We start from the raw sequence: 23,122 nt of genomic DNA on the forward strand, positions 1-23,122 counted from the left end.
TGAAGGGTATGAGCTACTTGAGATAAACTATACCAATAAAAGACAGCAACTAAATGAAAAATATTTGATGATTAGGTAATACAAAGGCTCGACTTAGAAATGGTGCTTTCTTTTATAGACCAATTATTAGATGACAAAAGATTAGAACAAGAAAAAATATAGTTTTCATTAATGAAATAATCCAAAATTCATTAAATTGCACTAACAAGTAATAAAGGGAATGCATGAACATAGCAGGGGGAAGCTCATGGTTTTAACAATTTATGTCGTACTACACTAAAACAAAAGCCAGACCATATTTTGTATTGCCATTTGCACAACAGTGCTAAAATGCTATTTATAAATATTTTCAAGTATCTTTTAAGTGAAAATCTGAACTTTTTCACTCTTCGAGGTTTTTAAACTTTTAAACCTAGTTTGCATGTTTTTTTAATAATTATCACTTACCTACAAAACATGTTCATAAAACAAAGGGCACTAATTATAGCTTCTTTATATAAAGCCTATGATAGTACACAGTTTTGAAATGCATAAATGATACACGTACTACTACTAATAATGTATTTCATTACTTTTCTACAAAAGAAATAACTAGTATTCTTAGAGTAAGGAATTAGTGTATATTAACATACGGTAGTTAAGGGCTCTGGAAAAAAATCCTCCCCAAAATTCAAAAGCTGCTTAATCAAATTCAGTTTCACTGACTATCAGTTGAAATAGGAATGTTTCATTTGCCTTCTCAATGAATTTCCTAGTCTAAACAGAATAGAATAGATGACAGTTATCAAAGCAAGAAATAACTATCCAATTATTTGTCAGTATTAGTTGGGTCATTCTTTTCTACTTTGCATCTGGAGGTTGTATGAAATTCAAGTACCAAAGGAAACACTCCATGAAAATGATACTATTTCTACATTTGTTCTTGCTTTCAATGACAAAAAGACTAAAGAGCAATTCTATTAGAAGGCAATAAAATAAGCTAGTGTTTCTTACTGGTCAAATGATGGACTTCATTAAATGCTGTGTTAAAAGTTAAAACAATGGGGGGTAAGAGGATAGAGTAAATATTTCCTTCACTAAACAGTTCATAACTAGCATATTTTCCAAGTAAAAGAGAGAGAAAGAGAAAATGGCCCATTTAAAAATCAAAGCAATTATAAAAGGAAATTCCTCTGGGTGTTGGTTTTCTACTAAATTTCTGGCCATGATACATGATATTGACTATCATTACTACACAGATTGTTTTTCAACAGGAAATTGTTATAGGATTTATATACTCTGGAAACTGTTACTTAAGAATTAACACTTTCTGACTGAGAGAACAAGAGAGTCATGAAGATCTAAAGGAAAATAATAAGATTTATAGTTGAATAAAACATTGATCCTTAATCATAATTATCAAGCGAAGAACTCCACACATGGCAAAAAGCCCTGGAAAAGCCCCCAAAGTGAATAAACACAATGAACTTTTTCACTCTTCATTATATGAGGTTTAAAAAAAACAGCATAAACTACTTTCTTAAATTTCATATGAAATAGACAATTCATAAAGACATAAACTAGAGGTGAGTTCAGTTTAAAAATCCTATTTAAGAAGGATTATAACCTTCACTCCAAAACAAGACCTTAAGAATATTTGATAGAAATTAATACAGATTTAAATGAAGTACCCAGCAAAAACATTAAATACGCATATTACATTGTGGATGAAAGGGAAATCTGTGTACTCTTTGCTAGGAAACAAGGTGGCTGGCTCAGGGTCACTGGCTCAATTCTATATCTCCTTGTGTGAGTCTCCCATTCCTGAATTCTTTTTTAGAACTTGTTCCCCTGGAACCGTAAAGTCAACTTTCATATGCCTGACTTTCATACAAGCCATACTTTCAAACACCACACATTGATATCCCTAAATCTTGACTTTCCTACTCTGATTTCAGAATTTTATGCTTTAGTGCACAAACATTTGCAACTGTCATCTGTTAAGTCTGACTTAAAACCAGAGTATAGTTGACCCTTGAAAAGCATGGGGGTTAGGGGCACTGACCTCTGTCTAGTCAAAAATATGAATATAACTTTTGACTTCCCCCATATTAACTACTAATAGCCTACTGTTGACTGGAAGCCTTACCAGTAACATAAACATTCATGTAACACACATTTTGTGTATGTATTATATACTACATTCTTACAATAAAGTAAACTAGAGAAAACAAAATGACTTTTCAAATTGTCACAAATCTCCAAATATTTTTCCAATATTTTAATTTTAAAAAATTTGCATATAAGTGAACAGCTCAATCTTGTGTACTGCCATTTTTGTCTCCACGGCAAGGTGGGTACTCAAATACTTCAATGTTTTATTGCATTTTATTCCTGCTATTTTATAAAAATAAGTGAAAATCAGAAAAATGTAAATAACAGTAATGATAAGAAATGTAGAGCTCATAAATTTAATATAATTGAAACAAAAATGGAGTTAATGAGTCATGCCAAAAGTTGCAAATTTTTATCATCAAGTAGATAGTTACTGGCTAAAACAAGAAAAAAGTTAAAGAATATGTATGAAACGAGATATTATCAGGGATTTTTGTATTTGGGGGATCTCTAGGAATGGAAATCCCCATTATAACATGCAAATGTGCTGTTGTCAACTTGCACATATCCAACATTTTTACAACTTTTTAGGTTTATGTATGTACAATAGAAGACTGAAAATCTCATGTTAATCTGGATTCCTTTAGTTAACAAAAAAAGTGATTTGTTAAGTTGATTTTGCTATAAGATATTACTGGCTTAATGAATCATACCTCAAAGGAATATGTGAATGACTAACTGATTTTTTCCAAGTCAGCAAACATTTATTGGTCACCTCCTGTGTGCCAGGCATATGCTGGACACTGATGACACAGAGACAGATAAATCAGGGGCCTGACCTGCCAGACTCTGAAAACAGACCTTTACATCAGTGTAACTCCTCACATGGATATAGTATTTTATTGTATATAAAGCAGATACCAAGGATCAGAGAGACGATGTGGCTGTCCCAAAGCAGAGCCAGTACTCTGAACCTATTCTCTTAACATCTAGTTCAATGCCCTTTCTTTTTAAACCATTCTTTCTTTTAAAATATATGACTTTAAAAAGACTACCTACAGACTCCTGAAAGAGAAAGGTAATTTGTAGGCTAGAAGCCTTAGCTGAGATGGCTTATATTTTAAGACAGCTACTTATTCTTTCCACTAGCATAAAAGACCTTAATACATATATTTTCACCTTACCAGTACAAGGAGTTTTATGTAATGCTGCAGGATTGACACATTCCTGCAAGATCAGTTCCTACTAACCCTGACTTCTACCCATCTAGATCCTGTTTTGTGAGCCTGCCTTTTTCTGCCACATCATGATTTTCCTTCTGATTTCCTTCTCTTTCAACTTTACAGAGTCATCCCTGGCTCGTTCTTCTTTCTGATGTGCTTTCTTCCTCTTTAAAAATGACCTTTTGCTTTCCTTTCTGACCCTGTGTAATATTTTCTTTTTCTTTTTGGAGAACTCAGCCTGCAAGGGAAAACACATTTAACTGACTACCTTGAGATAATACAAAATTGAAAGTTTCATTTCTACACTTAAGAGTGACTTGTTACGTGATTTATTCAGATATAAAATATAGAATTAGAATTATAATACAACTTTATATACAAATCTGTAATGGTCTTCATAATTATTATAAAAGCACTAGAAAGGACTTCTGTAATTTTCTAGTTAGGATTATTGCTGCACACTATCAAAGGTTGAGGAAGATGAAATCAGGTGTTTTTATAAGAAATGCAAATGTAAAACTGTATGACGTAACCTTTATGATGGCTATTGAATTCAAATTCAAATTCAAATGTCAACATACACTGCATTAGCCCTTAATATATACAGCATGAATGTCACCATATATGGAAAAGTATAGAACCTTGTGCTTAATTCATTCTGTAGAAGCATCTGAAGGCACTTACAGGCCTCCTAAGCAATATGCTTTTTTGATGAGATAAACAAGTATTCAGAAATTTCTCACAAATAATTCTAGAGGAACTTTAAAATCTTAGTAAAAGACAGGATATATACATGAATATCATCCTTTACTCACCTTCCCATCAAAGCGTTTTATTATATACTGGTCCAGACCCAAGTCTGTAAAAGAGAAAAAAAAATTTAGTCACTGATTATACGAAATGACATCTCCCAGTTTTGTTTCCAATCATTCAATTAAATGTATTAGATGGTTCGGCCACAACATTATTCAAAGGCCACAGGAATGAAAATTTTGTCCCACTTTCAGGCTCAAGGTGTCAGTGTTAAAAGATACAAACCTTTTAATTTACATATTAGAAATTGAGGCTCAGAGAAGATAAAGAGGGAAAAAGTTCATGTGCAAACTTATTCAACAGGGGAGTCAAACTAGAATCCTGGACTCCTCCCAGGGTGGTATTCTTTTCATTACATCAAGGTGCTATATTACCTTTAAATAAGGTGAGGATATTAGTTTAATCTGAATGCTTAATAATTTCTTCTAACAAGTTAAAGAGAGAAGAGTTTAATATCAAAAGAAACTTGTAACACTTAAGTAGATACAAATAGACCATCTCAATAGACCTTTTAAAGGTGAGTTAAATAATACATATCTTGAGAATACCTAGCACTGAATTCTAAACACTGTGAAAGATACAAGTAAATATATTAGTACCTTTGAGGGCAGGGATTTTTTTGTCTTTGCCTGCTGTTTACCCCAGCACTTGGAATAGTGCTTCATCAATAATTTACCTCAAAACAATGAATACATAAGATACACTTCCTGCCTTGAAGAGTCACAATTTATTTAGAACATATACATATAATAATTAACAATATAGGGGAGTATACAATTAGTTTGATAAAAGGGTGCTGTGGAATATTTGGAGTGGAGAAATCAGTTCCCAATCGTATTTACTTTCTTGCATAGTTTTTCAGTTCTTTTCTTTCATTTTCACTATGTTCATGCTAGTTCAGTCTCTTATCTCATTGTGCCCACAATATTACAATGATCAGCTTATTATTGTTCCCAGGGGAAGTTTTTTATACTTTTCTTTCTACACATTTGGTTACACATTCTCCTTATCTAAAAAGTATTTCATCTTCTAGAAGCCTGCCATAAGCAAAATGAACTGTTGTCTGCAAAAGAAGTCAGGAAAAAGGAAAATTTTAAAACAAATCTAATTTGAAACCTCACAGACATTCAAAAAGATATCATAATCATAAAGACACAACACACTTCTATGATAAAAGGAGAACAAGAAAGAGTTGCAGACAATTAAAACTATGACTACCTATTTCCCCCTATTTTTTAATATACTGTCAAAAGATTAGGATAAGGTTGCCTCCCAGGACCACTGTCAGAAAGACAACAGGATGGAAAACAGAAAATACCAAAGAGAATCGTAGAAAAGCAGAGACTCAATACAAGAGGTCTACTATACAATACCTTTGCTCACTCAGAAATAGGAAGGAAACAATTCAAAAAGTATTAGCAGGAGATTTCACAGAGCTGAAGAGTGACAAACTAAAAGAATCAACCATGCATTCTAAGCAAAATGAACAAAAAAGATCTTGTGCACGCTTGTGAAATTTCAGAACACAAAAATCCTAAGATGTCCCAGGAAAAAAAACCTCTCCTGAGTCCTTTACAAAGTAATAAGAATAGAAGTAGAGTCAGATATCTTATGAGTAACACTTGGCACATCAACTAAGGGAAATATGTGCTTACTAATTAGAACAGCACTGTCCAACAGGAACATAATGTGAGCAACAAATATGTGCAACATATTTGTAAGTTAAAAGTTTCTAACAGCCATCTTAAAAAAAAAAGGAAACAGGTGAAATTAATTTGAATAACATTTTATTTAACTGGCTCTATCAAAAATAGCATCATTTTAACATGTAATCAATATAAAAATTATTACTGAGATATTTTACATTATTTCTTAGTACTGATTTTTCAAAATCTGGTGTGTACTTTACGATTATAGCACAACTCAATCAGACTAGTCACATTTCAAGTTATTAGGGTAATATCCAAAAGAACTAAAAAGTCAACTTAAAATACTAAAAGTGATTGCTTCTGTGACATGAACTGGGAGGGTGGAGAAGATGGAAAAGATTTGTGGTTTTCATTGAATGCTCTTCATTATAGTTTGGAAAATATTTTACCAAGTGCATTTGCAAAAAAGAAGGAGCATGTGCAGAGAATTCCTGTCTTTTTACAAGCAAATACAGACATAAAGTAGGCCAAGAGATTAATAATTTTAAGTCAGAAGAAATGATATTTCATTTTGTTATATTTAAATTTCTTTACCTGTCAAATGAAGCAGATGGTTGGATTAGATCAGTTCTTAACATGGTTGGAGGCGGAACATGGGAAATGTGGATAGATGAAATAATTTAAACTATCCTTACTACTTCTCTAGAGATTCTGAAAGGCCCAATTATTGGGGTGGTAGGAGTATGGATAATGAAAAGAGAAAACAGCATGAATAGACTGAAAATGCTCAGATGACTCCCATGCGACATGGTTCCCTTCCATTTCTCCATCCTCATTCTTTGGGTCCTACCTTAGAAACACTAAGATGGTTCCTATGATATTTAGACGTTTCTTTAAAGAACTTTCACAGACATTCAATGCTCAATGCTTGAATATTAAACTTAAAGATCTATACATTAGAACTTAGGTAAATGGAAACACTGAATAATGGTAGTTAAGATGTCCCATCTATCTCTCCAAAGTTTAGAGCTTCATTTTTCACTTTAATACTTGAATTTATTCTAAAAATTTAATAAAATCATATTTTTCAGCACTGTATGCTATAAGCCAGCAAAATATAGTTATAGTTCATCATATATAAGAGAGATTGTAGTCACTTGGTTTTATTTATTTATTTATTTATATTTTCAAAATTTTTATTAAGGTATGATTGATATACACTCTTAAGAAGGTTTCACATGAAAAAACAATGTGGTTACTACATTTACCCATATTATCAAGTCCCCACCCACACCCCAATGCAGTCATTGTCCATTGTAGTCACTTGGTCTTATCTTCTGTCATAATAATTACTATGTTACTATTTATTGAGCATTTTTGCAGGTACTATAATATGTGCTTTACATAACTATAAATTAGTTGCCATTATCTTAATTTTATATGAGAAAATTAAGATTCAGAGATGCTAAATAATTTGGCTAAGATCACTCATCTACATTTCTTTCTCCCAATCATCTTCATACATTCTTGTTAACTATTAAACTCCTTTGAAGAATGTATGTTTGTCCCCTAAATGTACATACTTCTCAGGATTACCTCCTCAGATACCCTCTCTTCTCACTTTATGTTGTTTCTCTTTAGCAGTTCTGTTACAGATTCAAGATGTCTGGTAAACATGAAACAAGATAAATTTTTTTTTTTTTTGTAGATAATTATTTTTTATTGAAGGGTAGTTGACACACAGTATAACATTAGTTTCAGGTGTACAACATAGTGATTCAACATTTATATACATGATAATTCTAGGTACCAGCTATCACCATACCAAGTTGTTACAATATTTTGATTATATTCCTTATGCTATACATTACATCCCGGTTACTTATTTATTTTACAATGGGAAGTGTGCACTTTTTTTTTTTTTTTGTGAGGGCATCTCTCATATTTATTGATCAAATAGTTGTTAACAACAATATAATTCTGTATAGGGGAGTCAATGCTCAATGCACAATCATTAATCCACCCCAAGACTAATTTTTGTCAGTCTCCAATCTTCTGAAGCATAACGGACAAGTTCTTACATGGAGAACAAACTCTTACATAGTGAATAAGTTACATGGTGAACAGTACAAGGGCAATCATCACAGAAACTTTCGGTTTTGCTCATGCATCATGAACTATAAACAGTCAGTTCAAATATGAATACTCATTTGATTTTTATACTTGATTTATATGTGGATACCACATTTCTCTCATTATTATTATTTTTAATAAAATGCTAAAGCCGTAGGTAGATACAAGATAAAGGTAGAAAACATAGTTTAGTGTTGTAAGAGAGCAAATGTAGATGATCAGGTGTGTGCCTGTAGACTATGTGTTAATCCAAGCTAGACAAGGGCAATAAAACATCCACGTATGCAGAAGATTTCTCTCAGAACAGGGGGGGTGAGGTTCTAAGCCTCACCTCTGTTGATCCCCAATTTCTCACCTGATGGCCCCCCTGCGACTGTGCCTGTCTTAGGTTGTTCCTCCCTTGAGGAATCTTACCCGTCTCTGGCTAACCAGTCATCTTCCGGGGCCATACAGGGAATTGTAAAGTTGGTAAGTGAGAGAGAAGCCTTATTGTTTGAAAAGGTTAGCTTTTTACTTCTTTGCATATTTATGCCCTGTGGCTTCTATGCCCAGCATTTGTCTTGAGGTATCTTTACCACTTGGAAGAATTATGATACTCGGTAAATTTGATATGAGGCACGAATTCTATTTAAGGGTTGTAATTAGGAAGGAAGAAGAAAAGCTATAGAAGTAGCAGGTGGAAGAAAACATGGGAAGATTGATTATTTCTTTGACATATCTTCTTGTAGAGTAACTTCAGCACGTATAGGTTTTAAACTACTAATTAAATTGCGCACACACATTAACATAATAGGAGTATAGTTACATAACCAAAGCATACCTGTAATTACCAGCCATCTCCAATGAAACCAAGAAAACCAGTTAGGCACCTTAGGCATTTGTGAAAACTTATCTATGATATGGTGGATATTGTCCAACTGAACTTGAACAGTCTGAGAGAAATCAGACAAATTAAAACAACCCATTCCTGGGGACTGTTCACATTCCATATGTTCTTTTAACAGTAAATAGTCTGCAGTTGTAAGATTTAGGAGCACTACAATTTGCACTACTCCTAATTCTTGGTTGAGTTCCAACAGTATAGATCCAGTCAAATTTGTTGTTTTACTGTATGCACAGGCCAGTTTAGATATCTCCTTCTTCATTCCCATGGCAAGTCCAGGAACTGGAGGGATGAGTGCATCTACAGCTGTAGCAGTGCGTGGATCTTTGTTGGGGTTTTTTGATGATCATCTTCTGGCATGAGTCTTCCAGAGAGTGCTGATGTTGGAAGTTCTTTTTCATATCGTATCTTAGTTCATTTTCAGGGTACCCAATTAGGCTTTGATCCTCTGTATAAACACAAACAGACCCTTTGCCTACACTTTTATATGCCCTTTACACCGTTGTGTAGAACTCACTGGAGGTCACCACACAGGAACTGCCTTTTTTTTTTTTTATTGGTATCATTAATCTACACTTACATGACGAATATTATGTTTACTAGGCTCTCCCCTATACCAGGTCCCCCCTATAAACCCCTTTACAGTCACTGTCCATCAGCATAGCAAAATGTTGTAGAATCACTACTTGTCTTCTCTGTGTTGTACAGCCCTCCCCTTTCTCCCACCCCCCCATGCATGCTAATCTTAATACCCCCCTACTTCTTCCACCACCCTTATCCCTTCCTACCCACCCATCCTCCCCAGTCCCTTTCCCTTTGGTACCTGTTAGTCCATTTGTGAGTTCTGTGATTCTGCTGCTGTTTTGTTCCTTCAGTTTTTCCTTTGTTCTTATATTCCACAGATGAGTGAAATCATTTGGTATTTCTCTTTCTCCGCTTGGCTTGTTTCACTGAGCATAATACCCTCCAGCTCCATCCATGTTGCTGCAAATGGCAGGATTTACCCTTTTCTTATGGCTGAGTAGTATTCCATTGTGCATATGTACCACATCTTCTTTATCCATTCATCTATCGATGGACATTTAGGTTGCTTATATATTCTGGACGTTTATCGGATGTGTCATTTTCAAATATATTCTCCCATACTGTAGGGTTCCTTTTTGTTCTATTGATGGTGTCTTTTGCTGTACAGAAGCTTTTGAGCTTAATATAGACCCACTTGTTCATTTTTTCTGTTGTTTTCCTTGCCCGGGGAGATATGTTCAAGAAGAGGTCACTCATGTTTATGTTTAAGAGGTTTTTGCCTATGTTTTCTTCCAAGAGTTTCATGGTTTCATGACTTACATTCAGGTCTTTGATCCATTTTGAGTTTACTTTTGTGTATGGGGTTAGACAATGGTCCAGTTTCATTCTCCTACATATAGCTGTCCAGTTTTACCAGCACCATCTGTTGAAGAGACTGTCATTTCGCCATTGTATGTCCATGGCTCCTTGATCAAATATTAATTGACCATATATGTCTGGGTTGATGTCTGGATTCTCTAGTCTGTTCCATTGGTCTGTGGCTCTGCTCTTGTGCCAGTACCAAATTGTCTTGATTACTATGGCTTTATAGTAGAGCTTGAAGTTGGGGAGTGAGATCCCCCCTACTTTATTCTTCTTTCTCAGGATTGCTTTGGCTATTCGGGGTCTTTGGTGTTTCCATATGAATTTTTGAATTATTTGTTCCAGTTCATTGAAGAATGTTGCTGGTAGTTTCATAGGGATTGCATCAAATCTGTATATTGCTTTGGGCAGGATGGCCATTTTGACGATATTAATTCTTCCTAGCCACGAGCATGGGATGAGTTTCCATCTGTTAGTGTCCCCTTTAATTTCTCTTAAGAGTGACTTGTAGTTTTCAGAGTATAAGTCTTTCACTTCTTTGGTTAGGTTTATTCCTAGGTATTTTATTTTTTTTGATGCAATTGTGAATGGAGTTGTTTTCCTGATTTCTCTTTCTATTGGTTCATTGTTAGTGTATAGGAAAGCCACAGATTTCTGTGTGTTGATTTTGTATCCTGCAACTTTGCTGTATTCCGATATCAGTTCTAGTAGTTTTGGGGTGGAGTCTTTAGGGTTTTTTATGTAAAGTATCATGTCATCTGCAAATAGTGACAGTTTAACTTCTCCTTTACCAATCTGGATTCCTTGTATTTTTTTGTTTTGTCTGATTGCCGTGGCTAGGACCTCCAGTACTATGTTAAATAACAGTGGGGAGAGTGGGCATCCCTGTCTAGTTCCCAATCTCAGAGGAAATGCTTTCAGCTTCTCGCTGTTCAATATAATGTTGGCTGTGGGTTTTTCATAGATGGCCTTGATTATGTTGAGGTACTTGCCCTCTATTCCCATTTTGCTGAGAGTTTTTATCATGAATGGATGTTGAACTTTGTCAAATGCTTTTTCAGCATCTATGGAGATGATCATGTGGTTTTTGTCTTTCTTTTTGTTGATGTGGTGGATGATGTTGATGGACTTTTGAATGTTGTACCATCCTTGCATCCCTGGGATGAATCCCACTTGGTCATGGTGTATGATCCTTTTGATGTATTTTTGAATTCGGTTTGCTAATATTTTGTTGAGTATTTTTGCATCTACGTTCATCAGGGATATTGGTCTGTAGTTTTCTTTTTTGGTGGGTTCTTTGCCTGGTTTTGGTATTAGGGTGATGTTAGCTTCATAGAATGAGTTTGGGAGCCTTCCCTCCTCCTCTATTTTTTGGACAACTTTAAGGAGAATGGATATTATGTCTTCCCTGTATGTCTGATAAAATGCCGAGGTAAATCCATCTGTCCCGGGGGTTTTGTTCTTTGGTAGTTTTTTGATTACCACTTCAATTTCGTTGCTGGTAATTGGTCTGTTTAGATTTTCTGTTTCTTTCTGGGTCAGTCTTGGAAGGTTGTATTTTTCTAGGAAGTTGTCCATTTCTCCTAGGTTTCCCAGCTTGTTAGCATATAGGTTTTCACAGTGTTCTCTAATAATTCTTTGTATTTCTGTGGGGTCCGTCGTGATTTTTCCTTTCTCGTTTCTGATACTGTTGATTTGTGTTGACTCTCTTTTCCTCTTAATAAGTCTGGCTAGAGGCTTATCTATTTTGTTTATTTTCTCGAAGAACCAGCTCTTGTTTTCATTGATTTTTGCTATTGTTTTATTCTTCTCAATTTTATTTATTTCTTCTCTGATCTTTATTATGTCCCTCCTTCTGCTGACCTTAGGCCTCATTTGTTCTTTTTTTTCCAATTTCGATAATTGTGACATTAGACCATTCATTTGGGATTGTTCTTCCTTTTTAAAATATGCTTGCATTGCTTTATACTTTCCTCTTAAGACTGCTTTTGCTGCGTCCCACAGAAGTTGGGGCTTAGTGTTGTTGTTGTCATTTGTTTCCATATATTGCTGGATCTCCATTTTGATTTGGTCATTGATCCATTGATTATTTAGGAGTGTGTTGTTAAGCCTCCATGTGTTTGTGAGGCTTTTTGCTTTCTTTGTACAGTATATTTCTAGTTTTATGCCTTTGTGGTCTGAAAAGTTGGTTGGTAGGATTTCAATCTTTTGGAATTTACTGAGTCTCTTTTTGTGGCCTAGTATGTGGTCTATTCTGGAGAATGTTCCATGTGTACTTGAGAAGAATGTGTATCCTGTTGCTTTTGGATGTAGAGTTCTGTAGATGTCTATTAGGTCCATCTGCTCTACTGTGTTGTTGAGTGCTTCCGTGTCCTTACTTATTTTCTGCCCGGTGGATCTATCCTTTGGGGTGAGTGGTGTGTTGAAGTCTCCTAGAATGAATGTATTGCAGTCTATTTCACCCTTTAGTTCAAACAAGATAAATTTTTTAAAATTCAAATAGCTGAAAAACAAACGCAAAGAAAAAAAAATTGAAGCAACCAATTTAAAGTGCTGAAAGAAATAAACTTCAATCCAGAATTCTTTATCTAGTGAAAATATGCTTCAAGAATGAAGAAAAGAATGAAGCAAAATAAAAATGTTCTCAGATGAAGGAAAACTTAGACTATTCATCACATTCATTACCAGCAGACTCGCTCCAAGATTTGTTGTATCCTCCAAAGGGGAAGGAAATGATATGAGAGGAATTTGGAACTTAAGAAATAAAGAAAAAGCAATAAAAAGGTTAATTATCTATCTAACAGACCATTTCTCAGGTTCTTTATGTATGACAGTTGAAGAAAAACTTAAAACAATGTCTGGGAGAGTTTTCAATATGCATAGATACAATACATATGACACATGATACCATAAACTGGGGAAGGACTTATATAGTGGTAAGATACCTGCATTCCACTTGAAGCAGTAAAATGTAAATTCTTAGCAAAGTTTATAATTATATGTATTATAATCTCTATAGCAATCACTAAATTAAAGATAAACAAAGAAATATGGTAAAAACTCCAAAAGATCACTTAAAAAGAAATATTTTAAAATCTTTGGATAATCTGAAAATAAGACAGGAAAGAGGTAATAGAGGAACATAAAAAAGAGGGGAGAAAAAGAGAAACCTAAAAAAATGGTAGACCTAAATCCAAATATACTGATAATTACATTAAATGTAAATCTTCAAAACACATTTACTAAAAGATAGAAACTGTTACATTGGATAAAAGCCAAGAACTATATGTTGTCCATAAGAAATCCATTTTAAATATTATGATATAGGTAGTTTAAAGAAACAGTATGTAAAAAGATACATCATGAAAAATGAATGAAAGAATATACATAAATATTAGACTATGTATACTTAAGAGCACAGAAATATTATCAGGGATAAAGAGGGTCAATTATATAGTATATTAAAGGGTCAACTCAACAAAAAGAATAATCCTAAATGTGTATGCATCTACTAAGAGAAAACCAAAATATTTGAAGCAAAAATTGATAGAACAGAAAGGATGAATATATAAATCCATAATTAAAGTTGGAGATCAACATGTTTCTCTCAGTAACTGACAGAAAATCAGTACAGATATACATGACAGAATGCACATCCTGGTTGCCTTGGACTTGGGTGGTAGAAAAAAGTTGGAAGGAATGATTACAAATGGATTATGAAGAAACTTTTGGGGGTGATGAATATGTTTATTATATTGATTGTGCTGATGGTGTCACTAGTATATACAGGTGACTAGTATATCAAAACTAACCAAACACTTTAAACATGTGCTGTTTATTCTATGTTAATTATACCTCAATAAAGCAGTTAAAAAGAAACAGCACAAGCCATCAAGGAGAAGACTAATACATTTGAAAATAACTAGCAACCTCTGTATATAAAAAATTACCATAAAGGAAATAAAAAGATATGCCACAGATTAGGAAAAGATATCTGCAATATATATAACAGATTTCAATACAGAATACATAAAGTACTTTTACCAATCAAAAATAAATTAAATAGAAAAGTGAGTAGAGAAAATGAATAGGCCATTCATAGAAATGGCAATGTGAATAGCCAATAAACATTCAGAGACAGTAAGCCTCCCTAGGTGCTAGTGAAATACAAAATATAACTATAAGATACAATAATTCATTCCCATCAGTATGCTAAAAAATTAAGTCTAACAATATTAAGTGTTAGCAGGAATGCTGAGGAAACTCATACATTCTTGGGAAAAAATGTAATTATTGTATCTACTCTGCTAATCAATTTTATAATATTTAACAAGTTTGAAGAGAAATGTATCCTATAGGCCAGCAAGCCCACTCCCATTTTTAGGTTGAAAATAACTTGTTGCAAACATGTACCAGGAGATGTACTGGAAGAATGTTCACTGCAATATGGTTTGTAATAGTAAAAACATTAGCATATTAGATTATTGTTCTCAAATATTCACTTCTCTTTAATCACCATGGAAAATCCCTTGACTTGGGGTTAGCCATGAAACTTGCTTTGGCCAATGGGATATTAGCAGTTACGACAGAAACAGATCCTTAAAATGGACTTGCTTTCTTGTGCCTCTGCTAACTATGAGAAGAATATATCCTGAATAGCCCAGTGGTCTGTAAAGGCTGAGAAACAATACAGAGTGACTGACAAATCTGCTGACAAAACCATGAAGCAGAGTGGTCCTAGCCTGTTAGCTGAGCCTTACCTTATCTACAAAACAAAGCCAGCTCAGATGAGCAGAGCACACTTAAGTGACCTACAGATGCATAAGCTAAATGAATGCTCATTGTCTTATTCCACTGACATTTTGTGGTTGGTTGTTTTATAATAGCTGACTCATAAAACTGGAAACAAATTAAATGTCCATCTACATGAACATGGATAAATTAAATACTGGCATATTTATACAAATTTGTATATAAATGATATACACAACTATGTAGTAAGGAATATAAGAGAACAATAGCTACCTAGATCATCAAATATACACACACACAAATATAAATGTAATATTTAACATAAAAAAAGCATGGGAAATGTAGCAGCCAGAACAGGCTAGGTTATGCTGCAGTAATAATCTTAAAATCTCAGTGGTTTACAACAAGGAAGGTTTATATGTTGTTCAAGCTACATATCTATCACATATTGGTTGAAGCTCTACTCCATATGGTATTAAATCTGGGATCCAGCCTAATGGAGCAGCAGCCTCTACCTGAAACATGGCAAAGGTAAAAGAAAACACAGAAAACCACAAACTGAATCTTAAAGCTTTTGCTAGAACATAATATATATCATTTCTGCTAACATTTTACTGGTCAGAAGTAATCACATGGCTAAGACCAATGTCAATGTTAAGGGATGAATATAATCATCCCCCAGGGAAGGACAAGGATATGTGTGAATGTTATAGTTTTCAATAGGAATGATAGACACCAAATTAAGGACAGTGGTTATTGCTAACAAGAAAGGGAGTGAAATGAGGTTTCAGAGAGATGCATGGGGCTTTCAAACATAACTGTAAAGTTTCATTTCAAAAATAAAAATGGAGATATGAAATAAATATGGGTAAATGTTAAATTGTGAGAAAACCAAGTGATGGCTACAGGCATATTTTCTATTATTTCTCATATTGTCTGTATATTTGAAAAAAATTCTAAGTCCAATTTATTATCTACCTGTAAATTGACTCCATCTCAGGGATGGAATATAAAGGGAGGAGTGGGGAATAGGTGAGTGGAGGGAAAGGGAATGGATTCCTGAGGTTGGCTTGCTTTCTTACACCTCTGCCATCTCTATTAGAAGAATAGATCCTGGCTAGCTACGAGCACCCTATTTACAAGGGTTTTAGGAGCTCTGTGTCAGGATCCAGGGGCAGAGAGCAATATACATGCTTCCTCTTACTCTTTCACACAGGGTCAGCAAATTTTTTTCTGTAAAAGTCAACATAGTAAATATTTTAGGCTTTGTGGGCCATATATGGTCTCTGTTGCAACTATTCATTTCTGCTATTGTCGCATGAAAGCTGCTGTGAACAATACATAATGAGTGAGTGTGGATGTGTTCCAATAAAACTCTCTTTATGGATACTGTAATTTGAATGTCATATAATTTTCAAGTGTCATAAAATACCCTTTTGACTTTTTTTTTCATTAAAAATATAAAAACCATTCTATGCCCATGGGCCACACAGAAACAGGCAGTTCATGTTAGCTGACTGACACCTACCTGTTCCACACTCAGTAGCACTGCAGAAAATTAAGAAAAGTAGAAGACAAGGTTCTTGTACTAAAGGAACTTACCTTGTTGGTAAAAAAAAAATTAGTACAAAAATGTCTCAAGAATATATTCATTGTATATACTTTCATATAGTTTCCTGTTACTAACTAGTACCCTTTTGTTTCAGGTTTAAAAAGTCTCCTTAACTATCCTTATAAAAAAAGTGGTCTAGTGGTGATGAACTCCTTTAAGCTTTTGCTTGCCTGGAAAACTCTCTCTCCCCTTCAATTTCAAAGGAAACCTTTGCCAGGTAGAGCATTCTTGGTTGGCAGTTTCCTTCTCTCAGGACTTTGAATATATTACGCCACTTCCTTTTGGCTTGCAAAGTTTCCGTTGAAAAATCCTCTGACAGTCTTATGGGGGTTCCATGTATATAACAAGTTGTTTTTCTCTTATTATTTTTAAGATTCTCTCTTTGTCTTTAACATTTTAATTATAATGTGTCTTGGTGTGGGTCTCTTCAGGTTCACATTATTTTGAACTCTCTGGGTACCTGGATCTGGACATCTGTTTCCTTCTCCTGATTAGTTTTCAGACATTATTTCTTCAAATAAGTTTTCTGTTCTTTTTCTTTCCTCCTTCTGGGACCCATAGTAATATGAATGTTGGTCTGCTGATGTAGTCCCATAAATCCTCAAGCTATTCTCTTTTTTTCATTCTTTTTTTATCTTTTTTGGTGTTCTTATTGGATAAGGTTCACATCCCTGTCTTAAGGTCACTGATCCTTTCTTCCACTTCATCTAGTCTGCTGGTGAGCCCCTCTACTGTATTTTTCAGTTCAATTACTGTATTCTTCAGCTTTGTGAATCCTATTTGGTACTTTCTTATAATTTCAACCTCTTCATTGAAATTCTCACTTTATATATGCACTATTCTCCTGAGCTTAGTGAGCATCGACTGTTATTTTGAACTTTATCAAGTAAATCACTTATCTCCATTTCATTAAGGTCTTTTTCTAAAGTTTTATCTTGTACTTTTGTTTGAAATATATTCACCTATTTCTTCATTCTCCTTGAATTTGTGTTGGTTTCTATGCATTAGACAAAACAGCCTTCTCTCCCAGTCTTGAAGAAGTGGCCTTGTGTGAAAATTGAACCTTATTCAACCCTGCCATAGCTGTTGGCTGTCTCTCAAATCTTTGTGATTATCTAAGCAGCCTACTTTATTCCTAGAGGCTCTTTGTAGTTGAGGTTGTGTCAAAACTTGTCAATGTCCTAAAGGGGAGGATCTCAGTAAGCATCTTGGGGCAGGGAAGAGGAAGACCAAGAGGATGGCCTCCCCAGTCTCTGGAAAGGATTGTAGTCGGCTGATAGATGTGTGTTTAATTAGAAGTCTGCCCCTCAAGCCACATCTATGAAGATAAGCTAATAAGCCTTTTTCACAGAAAGACTGGGTGTGTGTTTCAGTTTGCTACCTCCGTGCTGTGAGCTGGGGAGGTAGCCAGTTAAGAACTGTTTTCCATTTGTTATAGTCCTATGGGACCTGTGAACATAAGCTGTGATGGCCACCGGATCCAGGTGATTACTGGGTGTGTCCTGAGCAGCAACTGTAAAAACTGGGGTACCAGATATGAGCACAAACTTCCTTCCAGCAGATAGAAGCAGCCTGGAATGATGCGAGGAAGAGCATGAAGACGGCTCCCACTGGCCTATGAGGTCTTCGCAGAGTATTCTAGCTGGCCTCTAGATGTATGTTAAATCAGAAGCCTGCCCCTCCAGCCAAAGCTTCAAGACAAACAAATAGGCTTCTTTCACAGAAAGACTGGGAGTGTGTTTCAGTGTGCAGTCTTTGCACTCTAGGGGGGTTCACCAGTTAAGGACTCTTTGTTTGTTTTTTACAGTCCTATGGAACCTGAATGTAAGCCTCACTGGCCACCAGAGGCAAGTGATCAAGGGGCGTCTCCTGGGCAACAACTGCAAAAACCAGAGCACTAGACATGTGCATAAGCTTTTTTCTAGGAAATACTGGTGACCTGGAGTGAGGCAGAGGGAGAGCACAAAGATGGAACCCACTGGATCAGATCAAGATGAGCAGGGTCAGCCAGTGGGATATGACGGAATGGAATTAGGGATCTTCTCTGCTCTGACCAAAGCTCATGTTTTTCTATACTGTACTTTAAAAACTTTCCCCATGTCACCATTTCTCCAAATCATTGACTGGCTATGCAAAATGGGTTACTAGAGTAGTAAGAGTCACTGAAAGCCCAGAACCTGAACAAATTGCCTCATTCACTATACCCAGGCATGGCAAATGGCATTAAGACTGCACAGTAAGGGAGCTGAGACATATTCAAGTCATATACATTATACATATTTTTCCCTTTTAATGTTCTTCCTACCTAACTATGGCTACTCTAAATTTTCTTGGTATTCAGTAGAGAAATATTCTTTTTTTTTTTTCCTGGGGAAATTGCAGGGGTCAGCACATCTGGAGTGCAATGGATAAGTCTCACCCTGGGAAAACCACCTTCATGATCATGGTTTCTCCCCTGCCAGGTAAGGATAGTACAGAAATATTCTTACCAGTTTCTTACTGAAATTCATCAACTCTCCACTCATTTAACAAGGGCTTAATTTTAGGGCTTTATGAGCTTTGTGACTATTTTTGAACTGTTCTAAAACTAAAACTTACTAATTTAGATCTGTTAGGTATCCTGGGATACGGTATGTGCAAAAGACATGACAAAACAAGTTGAAATATGAGCTGCTGGCTAGAGTCCAGTCATCTTATAATAGAAATTCAAACTATAAAAAAACAGCCACATTCTTTTCTTTGTTTCAACCCACATAGGAATAATATATATTCTACTTCTGCTATACCAACATTTGTGGAAATTCCTGCTCACAAGCACACCAAAATGAAGCCAAATTTTCCATTGAATCTCATTTTAATGTATTATAATTTTCTGTCATGTTTATCATCTTAAAAGAAAAGCAATTATTCATTATTCTGGCTTTTTATGAAGAACAGGAATGTGTTTGGCATATCAAGACATTTAGTAACTACTCTGTTCATATAACAGGCCTTTCAATAATTAAAAAAAAACAGAAGATTACAAAATGTCAAAATATGTGGAAGCAATTAGAATACATAATGATTCCCAAAAGGAAAAAAACAATCTTCTTTAAGTGACTAAATAATCTTTAGTGATCTTGCTTATATTCACTGTCTTACTTCGTTTTTACTGTTACACAGAAGCAAAGTATATTCTTATTTAAAGTTACTGATACAAAGCAGATCTTATCTGGGTATTAGAAATAATCTAACAAGCACAAAAATATTTACTAACATAAACCGAGGAATATATCTTGCAATCATTTTTCTCTATCTTACCAATAAGCTTTCTTTAATCTCTCCTTCCACATCTCTCAAAACAAGGTGCTAAAACTAATTTAAAAGACTCTAAATCTAAAATTCAGTGAGATTAATGGAAACTTTATATACCTTCTTTCTGATTACAAAAGACTGTATACTCTATAAAGGCTGGAATTTTTGTCTGTTTTATTCATTATTGAATACCCTGCACATAGAATAGTGTCTAACCAATAGTTGAGGCCAATGAATCAATACTTACTAAATAAATGTGATATCTATTAGAAAATAAAGGAACATAAAAAAAGAATAAAATAATCCCCATGATTTCAACATTCAGAGAGTTAAATTTTGGTATGTTCTCTTTCAGTTGCTTTCTGTGTGTACTTTCTTCATGGGTGAAATACAAGTATACGGGAACTATTAAATAGTATCATAGGGGTATAAGCAATAAAATCCAAAAATGTGAGAAATTCTATAATATAAATGATTTATACACTTTTATAAATAAATGGTGTCTAGTTTGAGTTTCTTAAAAAGTATGGAACTGGTTCAGAAGGACCAGGAAAAGTGAAACAGGAAAGGAGGGAAAGCCAATTCAGGGATGTGTGGTGGGGCTGATACTGATATAAACACCTAGGGCTCAATTCCTGTTGGTCTGAGAATCCATGTAGTTTTGTCTAAGAATTGACAGTAGAGAAGAGAGTATTTATTGACCAAGTCCCAACAAAAAGTAAACTCCTTTGTGCCTCCATATATGTGCCTGTGCCAAAATACATGAATGGGCTCCTGCAGAGGTCCCATACTACAGCTGCAGAGATACTCTAAAGCAGAAGGCAAGAGATACATAGCATAGCTGAGGTTTCTTCCTCTCAGGTTATATCTCTATACTAAGGGCTGCAGGAACAATCTGAGAAAAAGGTGAAAAGTGGTCTGAGAGACATAAAACAAGATGTAAAATTTGTCTTGCATAAATGGCAAGAAAAAAAAGAGAAAATCCTGTAGATAAGGACAGACTTAAGAGATCAAATAACAGTGTGTGACCGTCTTTAGAGGTTGATTTGAACAAACCAACTGTAAATAGTCTTTTTTAGATAGGGAAATTTGAAGAGTGCCTGGATATCTGCCATTAAGAAATGACTGCTCTTAAATGATTTTTTTAAATGTAGTATTAAAAAATGTTATTGTTGGTATAATTGGGTGGATTTTTTTTTTTTTTTTTTACTTCTTATCTTTTAGAGACACATACAGTAGAAGTATTTACAGATTATATGATATGATGTCGTGGATCTGGGTTGAGGAGAGGAAGTATGACAGTTATAGATGAAGTATGACTGGCCATGTGCTGATAATTGTTGATATTAAGTGACGGTACAAATGGGTTGATTATATTATTGTCTGTACTTCCTAGGCTTGAAAATTTTCCATAACAAAAAAATTTAAATATGCAGCAAATTTCACGCACCTCTGAGATATGGTTCTACCTAAATTTTTATTTGTCCTAGAGATGTATGAATGTTAATAAACACGGGCAAAACATTATAAACTCCCTGGTTAGAACAATGCCATAACTTTCTGGTTCCTCAAGCTCAAAGTGCTATTTCACATGTCTGTATTTTTACCATACAATTTACTCACTCTGAGTGATGCCCCTTCCCCCTCATATTTATGATGAACTATTATTCATTTTTCAAAACCTAACTCAAATGTCATCCCCTTTAGGATGGCTTCTTTATAACACAACCTCTAAAGAAATAGTTTCTTTTTCATATTTTACTTGTGTACCATATACAAATGATTCTTGCTAATTGTAGTTACATTCTATAAAGTTGCCATGGACAATGAATTGGTGAATACTGCCCTATTGCTCCTAGGGAAAATACAGAGTTAGGTTCTTGTGAACCTCTGTTCACAACATTTTTGTTATCTGATCAACACATAACTGTTTTATGTGTCTTTCTGTTTGAAAACATCTTTTTCTGTCCTCTCTCTCTCTTTCTGTGTGTGTGTGTATGATTAATTCTTTATCTCTTTCTCTTCCTATATATATATATATATATACTTGACTCATTAACATTGAATTCATGGCCAAAGGCACTATTCATGCCTAAACATAATCATAATAGAATGAAACTATCCATTTATAACAGGAAGAAACTAGAAAATTCATAAATATGAGGAAAGTAAATAATACACTTTTAAACAACCAATGGATCAAAGAGATCACAAAAGAAGTTAGTAGATACTTTGACATAAATGAAGGTAATACATTACCTATGGAACATTCTCATTACAAGCAATGTATCTCAGTCAGAGGGGTACAGTCCCTTCACCCCTTTACCCTAGTTGAGGATTGCCACATTAGACTATATGTGTCTCTTTTGTATTTTTGAAGTCTGGAGTCTAACATTCAATAGCAACACAGTGAATATAATTATCGCATGAACCTGTAAGGTTGAGGCAATACATGGAAAGCAACGAAGCAGCATGTAACAAAATAAGTATCATAACCTTATTTTCACTTCAGCAACTTACGTTCTGGTTGTTTTTCATTGGGTGTTATGGATCTCACAAAATCTTGTGGAGTCATAAATACTTCAGATTCACCAGGCTCACTGATTACTTTTAAGGTGGCAAAATATCGGAAGATTTTGTCTGGTGTGGAATATGCTCGAATCCTATTCTCATATTCCATCACCTAAAATTAGAAATTCAGAGAGTGTTACTATATTAAGGAATTCTTAATTTAATATATTTTCTATTTTATTTTAGGGAAATTTTACATCATTTTTTTCTGACTTGACTTTTTATATGAGAAATAAACTTGAATTTCAAAATCTTCTTAATCTTTCTTCCAATATACATACTCCAGTTGAGGCAATGCTCATGTAACTTTAGCTTAGAATTTTTTGTGAAGAGTCTTCTAATTTCTTAAATCATTTAAAGCCAGAAAAAGGAAAAATGTCATACAATAATTGAAAAGGTCTCAGTAACAGGGTATAATGCCATATATGGTAGGTAGCCTACAGGTTTTTAAATACCAGGTTTTTAAAAAGGGACTGATTTTACAGTTTTTACTTCTTGGCAAGTTCCTGAATCCTAAAACAAAACAGACTTGGGACTTCATAGGTTTGAACATCAGTCTTTCAAACACAAAGTACATTAAGTGATAGCATAAAAAAATTAAATTATGTATCACGGAAACTAACAAGTCTGAAGCAATAAGACTTTTATTTTTGACTATAAAATTAAGCAAACTGCCAGATATCCTTACATATAGCATATTTAAAAAAGAGCA

The 23,122-nt window shown here is 34.5% G+C and overlaps 1 protein-coding gene and 1 pseudogene across 3 annotated transcripts in view; both read right to left on the minus strand.

Moving 5' to 3' along the window:
* Positions 1-23,122, minus strand: part of MICU1 (mitochondrial calcium uptake 1) — a 235,937-nt gene that overhangs the window by 132,529 nt on the left and 80,286 nt on the right. For all 3 annotated transcript variants that reach the window (XR_008998935.1, XM_036928847.2, XM_057505964.1), the window contains exons 4-5: positions 22,360-22,522; positions 4,133-4,176 (exon numbers count right to left, since the gene is read on the minus strand). Coding sequence is in view for 2 of the 3 variants with exons in the window: in XM_036928847.2 (XP_036784742.1) it covers positions 4,133-4,176; positions 22,360-22,522 (207 nt within the window). In the remaining variant the exon portion in view is untranslated. The remainder of the gene's footprint in view (positions 1-4,132; positions 4,177-22,359; positions 22,523-23,122) is intronic.
* On the minus strand, positions 18,879-19,015 carry LOC118933910 (U1 spliceosomal RNA; annotated as a pseudogene).

The sequence above is a fragment of the Manis pentadactyla genome, chromosome 8 (genome assembly GCF_030020395.1).
Source record: "Manis pentadactyla isolate mManPen7 chromosome 8, mManPen7.hap1, whole genome shotgun sequence".
Classification (NCBI taxonomy): Eukaryota; Metazoa; Chordata; class Mammalia; order Pholidota; family Manidae; genus Manis; species Manis pentadactyla.